This window comes from Rosa chinensis, chromosome 7 (assembly GCF_002994745.2).
Source record: "Rosa chinensis cultivar Old Blush chromosome 7, RchiOBHm-V2, whole genome shotgun sequence".
NCBI lineage: Eukaryota > Viridiplantae > Streptophyta > Magnoliopsida > Rosales > Rosaceae > Rosa > Rosa chinensis.
Window position 1 is genome coordinate 6065823 of NC_037094.1, and position 15495 is coordinate 6081317.

A 15495-nucleotide genomic window follows, 5' to 3' on the forward strand; every position below is an offset into this window, starting at 1 on the left:
TTGATTATTTGAAGACTATATATCCTATACTAAGAAATCCTCATAATGACCAATACAACATAATAACTTGGATCTTTTGAACACTATGTGTCTATATATATAGTACAAAGTTCCTGAAAGCTCGTATTTTTGCTGAGCATGATAGTAAGGAAACAATAGATGACCCTACTAAGCTCATCATCCATGGCAATCAAGGTTAATATTGATTTTGTATCATACAATTCAATAAAATTCTTCTCAGCTCTATAAAATGTGCCCATTAGTCATTTCCCACCTCAGCAAATACTGCCAAACTCACTTTCAAAAATCAAAACCAGACATAAACAGGAACCAATATTTTTTTGCTTTCTTACAACAAAGAAGAGAAAAGTAAATGACATGCGGATTGAACATTTGAACTGGAGGATATGGGCAATCAAGAATTTAAGAATTGCAGAAAAGATTCAAAGAAGATGAGCAGATTTTTTTTTCTTTTTTTCTTTTTTGGAATAAGAGGTGAGCACCTGTTCGTGTTCTGTCTATGTCATCAATCTTCATTTGACCATAATATTGGGAATTAACATGGTTCAACAACTCATCATGTTTCATCTTCACACTGTTGGTAGGTAAGCCAACACTTGAACTCTTCCACCTCCTTCAATAAACAAACAAACCTTGAAATGGGCATGTTTAGGTACCAATATATATAAATAGCAGCTAATTTGGATTACACTCAAAGTGCTTTGATTAAGTATCCCATGTTTCAGAAAAAGCATAATTAAGCTGAAGAATTAAAATCAGCTTCCTGGGCATGCTTGTGAGATCTTCTGCTAACATCACTAATGGTACAGATTTGCTTAAGATCTCAGCTTTGGATTTAATCCAAAATTACCATAATCTCTATTGGCATGGGGAAAAAAATCAAGGAACTTTTTTGTTCTGTTGGCACTAGTAAGTGGAAGAATACAATTGTATATTCCAAAATTTATGAAATTATGGTAGGCCTTGTAACCTAGTGCCTAAGTTTTATATACTTTTACAAGATTGGGTTTTAGATTATGAACCTCCTTAAAAATTTTCACCCTTTGGAACTCCAAATGGGTTTTTTCTTTTCTGATTTTTCAATTGTTATAGATAAAGACCTTTGCATCTGGGATAGGAAAATGCCATGAAGCTTATCAGTGAGTCTATTATGATATTCTGTAATGTAGGTGTCCATGGGACCTAATTCAAGCACTAAATTCCTTCCCAATAGGTTTTGGATTGACCAATTAGAGAAGGGTAACATGAAACTTGACTTGATTATTGGGATATAATCATGGTTGACCAATCTTATAGTACTAACATGACATATTTTTCCAAATATATATTGGAAGCTTTAATTAGGAGGAATCTTTGCTTGGTTAATTATTAAGTTTTATATGTTTGTTTATTTTCATTCATGGCGTTGCTTGATTAAACAAGTACGTACTCCTTAATTTGAACATATACCAACTTATGTTGTGGCTGCTTTAGACGCGTGCTTAATTGAGCTTTATGAGGAAGATTGCATATATGGAAGAGTATGAGATCATTTATCACTTTTAGATCAGATCAAAATGAGTTATGGAGGTGGATTTCTCTAAGTGTATAAATCAGAGGTGTAATACAAGTCGAGCTCATAAAAGTATGAAGTAGTTAAGATGAACACATTGCTAATATCGATATCGTCTGAAGATGGCTGAAACATACAATGTATTGGTATATATAACGTCGATATTGAATATGTCATATCATCTGGAGTAAACTCTCATGTATTACCTATTGAACAAAGCTGATGCTCCAATCACTTTCTAAATAATTTTAATGATTGCCTGATAGGGACAAAAGGGAAGGAGGAGTTAAGGTCCCAAATCCAAGTGTAAATAGTAAGAAAGCAAAATGGGGGTCTGGAAATTTCAAGTTTGTTGGACTAAGGAGTAAGGAGTCCACATCATTTCTGGCCTTAATTAAAAAACAAACGAAAAATGGTCCAAAAGAAAAGGAAATCTTAACTTATGGCTTGTGGCCATGTGGACCAAAATTCTATCGAGTTTTCTTTTAGAAATTAAGATATTTGTTAAAAAAAACATAAAAAATTTATTCAAATATCAAAATGGTTGCTCATTTAAGGGACAATTTTTTTATAGACGGTAAGAAACAAGCAAATTTTACAGCTAAAAATAAATGTATCATTTAAAGTTGTTATAATTTCTGTATTTGAATTAATATATGTGACTGAAATCAAGTTGTCCCTCATAATCCCTTTAAATTGTCTTTTTTTTTTTTTTTTTGAAGTAAGGGCCGATGCGACTGCTCTCAAGCCTTGATTAGTGAAATAGCGAAATACATGGGGGGGGACATGATACCTAAACCCCAGAAAACAAATCACAGCAAGAGAACTTCCTGAGATAATATCTTCATAATTGTCTCTTAGGTGAACATAACTACATATATCAAATTATGAGATAATATCTTCTTTTCTCGAAGGAAACGTTTGACAATTTTCTTTGTAAACTTTATGTTTTGACCTTTTATTTCCTTATTTTAAAGACTTTTTTTTTGGTACAAATTTTAAAGATTATTTTGCTAAATGATCAATTATGTTTTTAATTTTGATTTAATTAATTAGCCCAGAATGTAGGTGTTGGTTTGTTGCAGTGGTTAAGCTCTTGTGCTGCAGATTTGTCCTAAACCAATTTTGATGAGTTTGTTTTTCTTCTTTTTGGGATTTGGAAGTAGAGGAATGAACGGGTTTGGAACCAGAAGAAGGGAGATGTGCGAGATGAAGTTATAAGCAACATGGCCAGATTGCAGGAATTTCGAGCCCACAATTCGAAACAAGGGAGTAACATAACTAGAAGAATACGGGTGGTGAAGTGGTCGGCACCTCCAGTTGGCTTCTTGAAAATTAATGTTGATGAGGCATTTAACCATGTTACTCGAAAGGGTGGGATAGGTTTTGTAATTCGAGATGAACTGGGGGTAATGTTGGCTGGGGGGGCTTGTCTTCTAGGAGGCTTATTGTCACCGGAACATGGGGAGGTTTTGGCGTGTAAGAAAGACATGGAGTTTGATGTGTGCCATTCTTTCTTTCCTGCAATTTTGGAGACCGATGCTTTGACAATCCAACAGCAGTTGAAGGTGACAGTAGGTAGCAACACTATGGTTCTGGGAGGAATTTATGATGACCTAATCCTGTTGCTGGAGTCAGAGACCTTTGTGGAAGTCACTCATGTGGCAGAATGGGGAATAACGTAGCACACCAGTTAGCAGCACATGCCTGCTCTTTGCAGTAGGATTGTTTTTATTTTTCTACACCACCTTTTCTTCTTGCTGCAGTTGCAGCGGAACTTTGTAGTATGGAAACTTTAATTTTTCAATAAAGGGCTGACTTTTACCAGCAAAAAAAAAAATGTTTTTAATTTTGATTTAACTAATTAGCTACAAATTTCTTTTTTTTTTGGGACAAATTATTACAAATTTTCAAATATGGATATGCTTACATACATGGAGGCAATTAGGGTAGTCCTCCACCCAAAAGGACAAAACCTCAAGAGCTTCCTATTTCCCATAGAAAAATTCTTGGGTACGTCAGGCGTACCAGACACGTGGTATGCCTGACCAATCACACTTCAGAAAATTTTTGCCTTATTTTGAAACTACCCTTGTTTTTTAAAGTGAAATACCCAAAATACCCCTCCCATTGAGCACCGATTGGACAACCGCACCGCCACTTGATGCGGCTGACCCACTCAAGACTTTATCTTTCCCATAACTGTCTTCACATGGATTCCAACCCCAAAACAACCTCTTTTTTATTGCTTACTAGGTATCCGTATCCGTAACCAAACCTTAATTGGCATTTTTTAAGAAATTTTTGTAGGGTACCCCTACAAAGTCCTACCCCACACCAATTTTCTGTCATTTTTTTTCTTTTTCTTTTTTTTTTCCAAACAAACCCCAGGCCATTCATTTCATTTTATGCGTGTGTAATAAATTTTTTTTTTTTTCTTAATTCATTTTGATTTGTGTAGATTATGAGTGGAGCCAAGGAACACCAACCAAACTGGTCTCCACGTGGGGTGTGCGTATAGAATATCACAAACCCCACCGATTCTGGCACTCTCGCTCTCCCTATCTCCTGTGACAAAAATACGTTTTATATTAGGAACATATGTCTTTGCCCAAAAACTAAAACTAGGAAGTAGGAAGATGTAATTTCTCCTCTCTCCCATTCAAATTAGAATCTTTTTTTGTTTTTTGCATTTTGTTTTCTTTTGGTCTATTATTAATGAAAAGCATTCCAGGTTTGAGGGGGTGGTAGTGGGGCAAACACACAACCATGTCCCTTTCTTGACCCTCTGTGGCTCTGTGCTGAGGTCATCAGGATTTTAGCAGACTTTCATTTTTAAGAAGGATAATCAATTTGCACCTCATCAAAACCGTTGTTAAGTAAACCATATATTATTGGCTAAACAAAAGTAATCCATGTCCTGAACTCCTAATGCTAATTCGACTCGCTTTCAATATAAATATTAGTCATAAAGATATTTGATTGGACCGTTGAACAAACTCAAAGTCTATCTACATTTAAAAGATTCATATAAATATTACTTTTTTAATTCATAACTCAGTCGAGAGTGAAGTGATTATTTATTAAATAATTCCAAATTCTCAACTAATGAGAAGGGTTTCTTACTGATTTATAATAGTTACCACCCAGTTGGAATGTTAAGTAACTCAAAACTAAACCGGCTCTTGAATAATTCATGATTGCTTAGTTCATGGACTTGATTCCTAATGACATTTAATTATTGAGAATTGGGAATATGTTGAAAAAGTTAAAACTACAAGGACTCAACTGAAGAGAAAAAAAAAAGACCCAACTGAGAACGACCAAAATCACAAAACCCTTGTTGCCATTGCAACCCTAAAATCCTGACCAAGTCCCCACTGCGTTGGTCAATCTCACTCAACTTCTGTTAACTTATACGTAACAACACTAATATTACATTATTGAAAACAGATCCAATTATTAGCACAAAGACAGGTGTTGATCACTAAAGTTAGGCATAACAAATCTAAGTTAGAGGCCTAACTATGAATAGCTACAGCCAAGCACACCTCACCCAAACTAAACGTGATTGGTTTTGGTTTTGTCCTAATTGCTCTCTCATCCACGTTCTCATTTTAGATCAAAAAGCCTAACAATAGAACAAAATAAAAAGTTTAATTATATAAAGGGTACGGTCTAAATTAATCATCAGAAGCAGCACTAATGCCACTATTAAAAAACCACAATGCTGACCAGAATTCACATTGCTTTCATCAAATGTTTGTCATTAATCCCCACCAAGACTTATTCTAATCCAAGTTTAATGATTTTAATTAACTGAATCAATTAGTTATACCAAAAGGTTAAAAAGGAACAAAAGGCTAAAACAACTCTTGGCGGTCAATTGGGTTGCCTGTTGCAAAAAGTACGTGAGTGAATTCCAAAATCTTCAATCTTGGTTCCTTTTTCTTGCTACACTGTTTGGGCTCTGGGGTAATAATTAACCTCTTTGTTGAATTCATGTTTTGCCTGGTGGAAAAGGGAATCACTGCTTAGCGTCACCAAAGAGTATAAACCTCTTTTTGCAACAATTTTTTAACCTCGGTTTGTGTTGATTGTCTATGTTAAGGATTGCAACTCAGCATGCTTATCTTGTCTAATTACTCTGTTAAAACAATTCATCAAGCGCATTATCTTAGTCTCTTTGTACGCACCGTCCATCTAACATCTATAATTACTCATGCCTAAGCTTCTCTGATGCATTGTAATAAACATGCTACTCTCATAACACAAGAAAAACAATCAAAATTAAAAGAGATGGAGCTACAAGACTTTCCGGCATGTTTACTTGCACAAAATAAGAGTGGAAAATAGTAGAGTAATTCATACTACAAGCGCATATATAATCTACATTGAAGTCCAAATCTATAATGATACCATTTAAATTCAAAAATTATATTAACTAGTTTGAATAGGTAAACTCGGTATTCATAATAACACATGAAACGAAATTTCTAACAAAAATTAACCTCCACTTTTTTTAGAAAGTCACATTTGCAATAAAGTATTCTAACTAGTTTAATAACATTGCTAATTTATAGTGGGAATGACTTCATAAGTAGTTAAAAATTCATCGGCCATTGCAATCAATCATTATACGTACTCTTCGACCAACTTATGTAGACTAAAGTTGACATCAAGTATATCTAAGGCCTTGCCACATCAATTTACCACTTGAACAAATTGGTTCCAAAAGTTGACATAGTTGAGGTTAATCATATATATACTCGATCAAATCTTACCCACAAAAAAAAAAGTGGGGAAAAGTAAGAAGCTTAGCATTACATGATGTGTGACATTCAAAAAGATGGGATTAATTTAGATTAGATTAATTGATGAATAAGAGAGAAGCATACAAAGGGATGCTTGTGGAAGGCATCTTGGATTTGATAATGATTTTCATATAAGATAGATTTATTCTTGTTAGGGGGGACAGAGAGTTGCTTAAGTTGTTAAAAGATGCAAAGTAAAGAGACTACTTAGACTAAGTATTAGTGATTAATTAAACCAGAGGTGGGTTTAAACTAATCCTTCACCACCTTTTCATTGTTCTTCTGATAATGCGAAGAGGTAAAGCAACCCTTAATCTGACGTAACATGTTTTATTTTCACTTTTCTTAACGTTGTTTTCTTTACGATTTCCTATGATTGTTGAGTTTTGCAATCCTTTAAAATTTTAATTATCAATAATTTAATGGGAATGCGGCGACCAGTGCAATGTAAACTGTGTAATACTTAAATCGTTGTATTTTTGCAGTTTTGAAAAAAAAAATGGAGTGTTTGTTTCTATAATGTTTTTTTTTTTTTTAATAGAAGTTGATAGTTATTCAATAATAAACAAATCAATTGGCCATAGCTTATAAAACTGACATAAGAATTCCGGTAAGAAAATCCGGTAAAACCTATCTAAGCTAAAGCAAACTAATTAACATCATTGAGAAACTCACAACTAAGCAAGCATATCCAAGAATGACAAAGCTTCACCTCTTATGGAAAAAAATTATTCAACTAGCCCTTACCAATCATGCAATTGTGGTACAAGGAAATAACTAGAAACACTATAGAATACTCATAGAAACTTAATCACCCTCACACAGGCTTAAACCATAGCTAGCCAGAACAATTAAATGTTATTTTATTTTAGTAAAGAGAGAAAATTTACTATTTTTCTTTTAATTTATAATATTTTTTTTATATTCGTCATAAAATATATAGTTGTACTGCAATTTTATCATAATTTTTTCAATAAGAGAGAAAGAGAAAAAAGAAATTTGTGTGAAAGTTAAAATGATCAAGGGTTAATAAAAATGGATTTAGACCCAAAATACCATAGGACACTCGATCACATGGAAGCAAAAATGTGAAAAAAATAAACCATCAAACCCTCACATCCTATTTAAAAGAAAAGGTAAAGATAAAATGATGGAATTAAACATAGAGCTTCTAATTTGTCCAAGTAGAATAACATGCGAAAAGATTGCATGTAAATTACAACAAGCAAATATAAATACACATGGATTTGAGATCCAGAGAATCAGACGATAATCATATGGAGGTGGAAACAAGACTATTGATGTTGTCGACAAGAACCACCTAATCGCTCATAGATATTTTCATACAAAGGTAAAATTAGATGAGGAGAAATTTATAAGACATATGCACTTGATGTAAAACTAGAAAAAAAAAATTAAAATTTCAGTTATCACACACAAGTTTTCCAATCCACGGTTACTTACTACTTGTTGGTTTTATCAAACAAAATGACATCGTACTAAAATCCTCAACATAATTTTTCAAGTAGGGGCATAATTTTAGTGGAGGTTAAAAGAGTGATGGTAAAATGCGCGTGTATTTTAAAATCGAGGACACTTAGTCATGTGGATGCACAAGGTGGGTGAGCAAAGACTATCAAATCACTCGCAGATCATTTGTAAAACAGAAATGGGTAGAAAAACAAACAATTAAGATCCAATTATCATAATTTTTTTTTTTTTGAAACAGGGTTGGTGCAGCCGCCCTCAAGTCTTCATTAATGAAACTGTTGAATACAATAAGTACTTGGAAGGTAAATTGAGTAAGTGTAAATACACGTGACTCTGTGGTATAGGGAACCCTAATAAGTACGTGGAAGGTAAATTGAGTAAGTGTAAAATACACATGACTCTGTGGTATAGGGAGCCCTGAGACACCTAGTCACAAGAAGCAGAAATGAGATTACTTTACTAACGTTATCAACAAAAATCACCTAACCGCTCATAGTTCATCCTGAAAAAAGAAGAAGAAGGTAGAAATAGAAAAAAAGTTAAATGTAGAGTTTCATCATTCACGCACAGCCAAATTTCTAAATGCGCTAGCACTTACTAGGTGAGCTTTATCAAATAAAAAACAATATCCTAATACTAGAGCCGTACTCAAGCGAAAATGTCTCTTATCTTAATTTCTTAGGTAGGAGCAAAACTAAAAGAAAACGATTCCATAGAAGCAACACAATACACATGGCTGTTCAACCCCGGGTGACTCGAGAACACCCGATCACGAAGACGCAAAAAAATACGACTCTATCCTAAAATGCATGAACGTATGTTACTGAACTGCACACAGATAATTTGTTTAAAAAAAAAAAAAAAAAACCAATCAAGATCACACGATAATCCACGTGTTGAGGTGGCCCCATACCAAGTGGGCAGATTATATGCACACGTAATTATCAGACAAAACCATTCTAACCTCCGCGAAATCCCAAAAATTAAAGAAAGAAATTAAAAAAAAAAAACCCAAAATTCTGCCGGGTTAACTCGAGCCAACCCTGTTGCCTGCTTCGAAGCAGACAACGAAAGTGACGGTGACAAACGGAAACGGTCCACACTCCGTCACCTCCTACCACACGCATCCCGAGGGCGCCGTTCCCCACTGTAAACGGCGTCGCGTTTCCCCCGTCACGCGCTGAACCCCACCCCCGGGTTAAATCCCAACCACAGTTAAATCAAACGCAAAGTCGCGTATTATAAGACGCGCGCAAAGCGGTTTGGGATTCTCTGTAACGGCGTTTTCCCCTGGATTCCCAAAGATTGAGAGAGAGAGAGAGAGAGAGGGTGAGAGGCGGTTTTGCGAGCGGTTTTGTAACGGTTTTCCGGTGGGAGCAAATTGGTAACGGTTTTCTGGATCCCGATCGTTACACGAGGAGTGTGTGCGAAGTGGTGGAGTCGAAAAGGCGAGCTGGTTTTGTGATTTAAGGCGGATTAACGGCTTATTAAAGAGCCATTACTGGTGGTGTTAATCATGCTTAGTTATTACATGTATACATTGAGCTCAATTTGCTCGGTCCGTCAGGTTTGAGATTTGAGACAGAGGCAAGCTTGGAGAATAACTTCGTAGCTTTGTTTTCGACGAGTTTAGATTCTGTTTAGTTGGTGAGCAATGATGACGAATCAAGCAGGGTCGTATTCGCAGCCGGAAGGTTTGTTTTTAGCTCATTCTGTTGTTCCGTTCGAATTTGGTGATGATTTGTTTTCTGATTTCTCATTCTGGTGTTTGCAGGAGGAGATGTTCTGTATCCGGAGCTATGGAAGGCCTGCGCGGGCCCACTCGTGGAAGTCCCTCGCCATAAGGAGAGAGTCTACTACTTTCCACAAGGGCACATGGAGCAAGTGAGTGTGTTCTTCTTCTTCTTCTTTTTTTTGTTTACTTGTAATTTTTTGGTTGTTTGAAAATTCATTTCTGTTTATAGGAGTGTTTCTATTTTTGGGGCTGAAATTGAGAGTAATTGACAAGTGTTTTGGTATATATTTGGGTTGGGTTTGTTCATGTGTAGTTAGAGGCATCAACAACAACAAATCCGGAAGTGAATCAGGGGATTCCGAGGTTTAATCTTCCCTCGAAGATTCTCTGTCGCGTCATGCACGTTCAGCTACTGGTATTTAGTCTTTCCAATCCGATTACCTTTGTTTTGAGAAAAGATTCTTGGTCACTGAGACACTGATGGCTTCTTCTGGTTCAACTTTTCAACTCTGATTCCTGAAAAATTGAAAGTCAGATCCGTAGTTTTGTTTTCAGGGGGTCGGCATAATTACAAGTCTTGGACTTTGTAGTTGTGAAAATATGATTTTTTTTTTTTATTTCTTGTTCTTGGAGGGCAATGGAGTTGGGAATAATTTGTGAGACTTGTCTACTTTTGCCAGAAACTTACCGTTTTCTTTTCTTCTGGAATTTTTAGGCTGAACAAGAAACAGATGAGGTTTATGCGCAAATTACTTTAATTCCTGAAGCAAATGTAAGAACTGATTCAGCTTCTAGCTTATTGTAACAGCCTCAGTTTGTCGGTCGAGTGTTTCTGATAGTTATAGTATTTGTATGTGTAGCAAACCACCAAACCTACTAGTCCTGATGAGTGTCCTTTCGAACCTGAAAGACCAAAGGTTTACCCATTCTGCAAGGTTCTTACTGCATCCGATACGAGTACCCATGGTGGGTTTTCTGTTCTACGCAAACACGCTACTGAATGCCTTCCTCCACTGGTACTTATGCCTTTTTGTTGTGAAAGATTTTTGTGCCTCATTATGTCTCTATCCTTTCATCACCTGTCATGTCTTCCTTTTTCAGGACAAGACTCAAGCAACCCCAACTCAGGAATTGGTTGCCAAAGATCTTCATGGTTATGAGTGGCGATTCAAGCACATTTTCAGAGGTGACCTACTTCATTTGCTTTGCACTCTTCCAGATGTCCCTAGTCTATGATTATACAAATGGGAAGAGATTGTGTTTGTATGTAGAAATATGTATTGGACCAATAACCATGTGATTTCTCACTCACCGTTCCTTGATCTGTGATTAACTGAACAGGTTCACCACGGAGACACTTGCTTACAACAGGATGGAGTACTTTTGTTACTTCTAAGAGGTTAAGTGCCGGGGATTCCTTTGTATTTCTCAGGTATACCTTTTTGTTCCTATCTGTTTTTCTTTTCTTTCAGCAGTTGTCAACCACACCTAACACCACTTAGGCTGGAATTCTGTACTTGTCTCTTATTCTATATGGTACATTAATATTCATTATTTTCAATGGAACGATTATTAATATATGCAAAAATTGGTTTCTCAGAGGCGAAAGCGGGGACTTACGTGTTGGAATTAGGCGTCTTGCTCGTCAACAGAGCAGCATGCCATCATCTGTGATTTCAAGTCAAAGCATGCATGTAGGGGTGCTTGCTACTGCATCACATGCTGTTGCAACCCAAACACTCTTTGTAGTGTATTATAAGCCAAGGTATGACATATTATTGAATTTCTGATGACCTTGAAATTATTCTCTCTGTTAAAATTTATATTATCCTGACAGGATTGGTCATATTGTTTCATGACTCCTTCTAAAATATACAGGACAAGTCAGTTCATTATTAGTTTGAATAAGTATTTGGAGGCTGTTAACAATAAGTTCTCAGTTGGAATGAGATTCAAGATGAGGTTTGAGGGGGAGGACGCTCCAGAGAGAAGGTAGGATAATACAGGACTTCTGTATTTTTTATTTTGGGTTTTTCTTTAATGATGAGCTTTCTAATGCATTTTTGTTATGTACCGTTTAATTTTTCAGGTTTTCAGGCACTATAATTGGTCTTGAGGATATATCTCCTCATTGGGCAGATTCAGAATGGCGATCCCTTAAAGTAAACTCTTCTACCTAGTTTCTTACCCTTGTTGTAATCTTGTTCTTTTGTCCCTGCTGCAGAATGGACTAATTTAATGCCCCTGCTAACCTTAATATTAGAGACCGTAAGATACCTAACCCGAAAACAAACAGAATACCTAAAAGAATAACATAAAATTATTACAACTTATACAATAATCACTAGTCCATTCTGCTTCCTCCCTTCCCCTTCTATACTTTGTGTTTGAAATTAGAATTCTGACATCAACTTCATCCCAGGTTCAATGGGATGAGTCTGCATCCATTCCCAGACCTGACAGGGTCTCGCCCTGGGAGATAGAACCTTATGTGGCTTCCATACCTGCGAGCCTTTCTCCATCCACTGTTTTGAAGAACAAAAGGCCTCGGCTACTCCCTGAAATCCCAGCTCCTGGTAGGATTTTTTTCCTCCTGCTTTTCCTCCCCCCCTGCCAGGCCTCTCTGCATAGGAATTATAAAAGTTTCGATGTATGACTTATTTTTGTTTGGATTGTAGATACCGCGAGTTCAATAACGTGGCATGATGTGACACAATTGAGTGGTGCTGCTGAAGGCCAGAGAAGTGAAAATCATGTTTCTTTGAATCATCAGCAGGCAGACATTATCAGCAGTAGCACTTGTATCTCGAGGACTAAGACTGATGGGGGCTGGCTATCTTCACCTACGGTGGAGGATAGTAAAAGTGGTCCTGCTTGGCCACGTTTCTCAGGATATTCAACTCCAACTTCATCAAAGCCTAAAAATGACTTGATACTGGACCATGTTGAAAAGAGGAAGAAAACTGAGACAGGTGCTAGTTGCCTAATTTTCGGTGTAGATTTTAGCAGTCATCTTAACAGCTCCCATTCAGTGGAGAAGCCACCCCCACAACCAATTATAGCATCTACTAGAGCCACTGAAGGACAAGTTAGTATCTCAGTGGAAGCTGAGTCTGACCAGAAATCTGACCTTTCGAAGGCTTCTAAAGAAAGCAAAGCTCAGTTTCAAGTATCACCGAAAGAGACACTGAGCAAGCAGAGTAGCTCTGCATCCACTAGGAGTCGCGTCAAGGTTCTCACAGTAATATGCTTTTGGTCTTTTTTGAATTTTCATTACCTATATGTGGTTTCTTTAACAAATTTCTGATTTATGGCATGCCAACAGGTTCAAATGCAGGGAATAGCTGTTGGTCGAGCAGTGGACTTGACAATGCTGGAAGGGTATGATCAACTTATAGTTGAACTGGAGGAGATGTTTGATATCAAGGGACAGATCGGCCCACGTAACAAGTGGGAAATTGTGTTCACTGATGATGAAGGAGATATGATGCTTGCTGGTGACGACCCGTGGTTGTAAGTATTCTTTATCACAAATCCCACAAAATATGAGAAGTGGCTTGTGTTTGGAAATTTTTAGTATCTGTCCCTTTGGTTACATTTAATGATCCTTTTGTGTCTTTTTCTTTGCAGGGAATTCTGTAACATGGTGAGAAGAATCTTTATATGTTCAAGTCAGGACGTGAAGAAAATTAGTGCAGGGAGAAAACGTCTAAGTATGTCTTCACTAGAAGTTGAAGGGACAGTAACAAGTTCGGATTAACATCAGGTTGTTCTTGTTCTTCATCTCTTTTGTTTGTTTTCTTTTTGGGGCATGCTCTTTGTTAGTTTGTTTTCGGAGGAGACTCTTAATTTTGGGCAAAAGAAGTTTGACGTTGGAAGAAGAGGACACCGGCTAATTAGTAGCTCGCTTATTTAGGGCTAAGTAGAAGACATTTGACTGGGAAACTGAAGATGTAACACATCATCTGTTGGATAGCGGGTAGGATCAGAATCTGTGAATATTTAAAGCTGTTTGTGGTGGGTGGCAGTTGGGTTGGGGGTGAAGTTAAAGCTCTTTTGTTCCATGTTCTTGTAAATATTTGGTACTTTGGCAGTGTAATCTTGGTCTTTAGTGAGTGGCAGTATGTATTATCTTCTGTTCCTGTATTAGTTTTAAGAATGATTTATAATAATCAGTGCTATTTGTTTTTTCCCTTGAAAGCTTTTGCTCATGTTGCTCGTGTTTGGTGGTGCCCTGTAAAAATCACTGCATTTGATCATATGAGGTTTGCATTCCTAGGCTAGATAATGGACTTTTATATACCAATAGCATAAACCAAACGACGAGAGGCCCAAGTCCACACTCCTAAACTCGGTCCTATAACAAAAGTGCTCAAGCTCAAGCTTGAGACGTACCTCATGGATGACGAATCCATGGGTTGAGCCATTACTTTCTCAGCAAGCATCGCCCGAAGTATGATGTGGCCGGGAGCTTGTTGACGTAGCAGTGGTTAAGAGCATTTCACCTATACATGTGAGGATTGGAGTTAGAAACTCTCCAACAATATTGGCACCACCTTGTTGCGAGGGTAAGGTCCTTGGGAACCCGTGGACCACAAGGCTGTGCATCACTTCCCCCATATGAAAAGGAAAGAAAGCCTGTCTTTCCTTGTATATATATAAGGTCGGGATCATAAATAGAGACCTTTCATGCAGTGATTTTTACATAAATATAAGGTCGGGATCATAAATAGTGAGTGGCAGTATGTATTATCTTCTGTTCCTGTATTAGTTTTAAGAATGATTTATAATAATCAGTGCTATTTGTTTTTTCCCTTGAAAGCTTTTGCTCATGTTGCTCGTGTTTGGTGGTGCCCTGTAAAAATCACTGCATTTGATCATATGAGGTTTGCATGAAAGGTCTCTATTTGTGTTCAATTCAAAGAGCTCTGCAGTCTCCCATCTGCCCACTTGTACGTTTTGATAGAATTTACTCTTCTCATAAGTTCATTTTCTAGAGTACATTTGAAGTTCATCCATGGAAGATGTCTAAGAATTGGTTTGATATAATTATAAGATAAATGATTTAATTCCCCTCATTATTGCATAGCGTCTTTAAGCAAGTAAGGCTCTAATGAGGACATATAAAATGAGAATTTTCTAATCAACGGTTCTGAGACATATTTTTCGATCAAATTTGGACAAATCGACCGTTAAATGTTTAGATATTTATGAGTAGATAATTTCTATAAATTTTCAATTAAATTGAAAATCGTTAAGGCATTCACAATTATGATTGATTTGATCTAGTTCGGTACCTTAATGATTACTAAAAAATGTGATCGAAAAGTGAGTCTTACAATTGTTGATATGGAAGTCCTCACTAAATCCTCATCTCATCGTTTCTAATGAGAGCCTCTTTTGAATTTTTGACAACAATTTTTATCATGAAAATTGGCGCATGATGAGACAACGAGGTAAAGAAATAAATAAGGTTGAAAGAAATATGCTGAGATGCTTCTACTTTCCTTTTCACATCCGTTTTCCATATAAATTTGGAAATTCGACATAAAGGTGCCGCCACGTTAAGTATGAAAAGAAAAGAACGACTGTCATAATCCAGGTTATATGCTTCTTCTTTCCTTTTCGCATGCGTTTGCCACACAAATTTGGGAATTCGACAGGTGCTGCCACCTTGAATATGAAAGTTTTGGAACGTAACGTGTACAAATTGTTACTACATGCTTGGTTAACTGTATTCAGTTCTTGTTAAATTGCTAGCTTATTCCATTGTGGTGCGGCCCATGAAAACAACAACATTGATCCCCTCAAATTGCTATCATGCATGCACAGTTCACAGTCGTCTTCTACAAATTATTGAGGCACAGTGGCAAGTGGCCAGC

The 15495-nt window shown here is 36.6% G+C and overlaps 1 protein-coding gene across 1 annotated transcript; it reads left to right on the forward strand.

Annotated features, from left to right (window-relative positions):
- Positions 1–9140: 9140 nt before the first annotated feature.
- LOC112178859 (auxin response factor 9) lies at positions 9141–13807 on the forward strand. The gene is made up of 14 exons (XM_024317111.2): positions 9141–9572; positions 9653–9762; positions 9927–10028; positions 10329–10385; positions 10474–10629; positions 10715–10799; positions 10955–11045; positions 11214–11378; positions 11492–11605; positions 11703–11775; positions 12036–12189; positions 12292–12845; positions 12939–13126; positions 13244–13807. Exons 1-14 carry the CDS (start codon positions 9533–9535, stop codon positions 13371–13373), a joined length of 2019 nt encoding a protein of 672 aa, XP_024172879.1. The 5' UTR covers positions 9141–9532; the 3' UTR covers positions 13374–13807.
- Positions 13808–15495: the final 1688 nt, after the last annotated feature.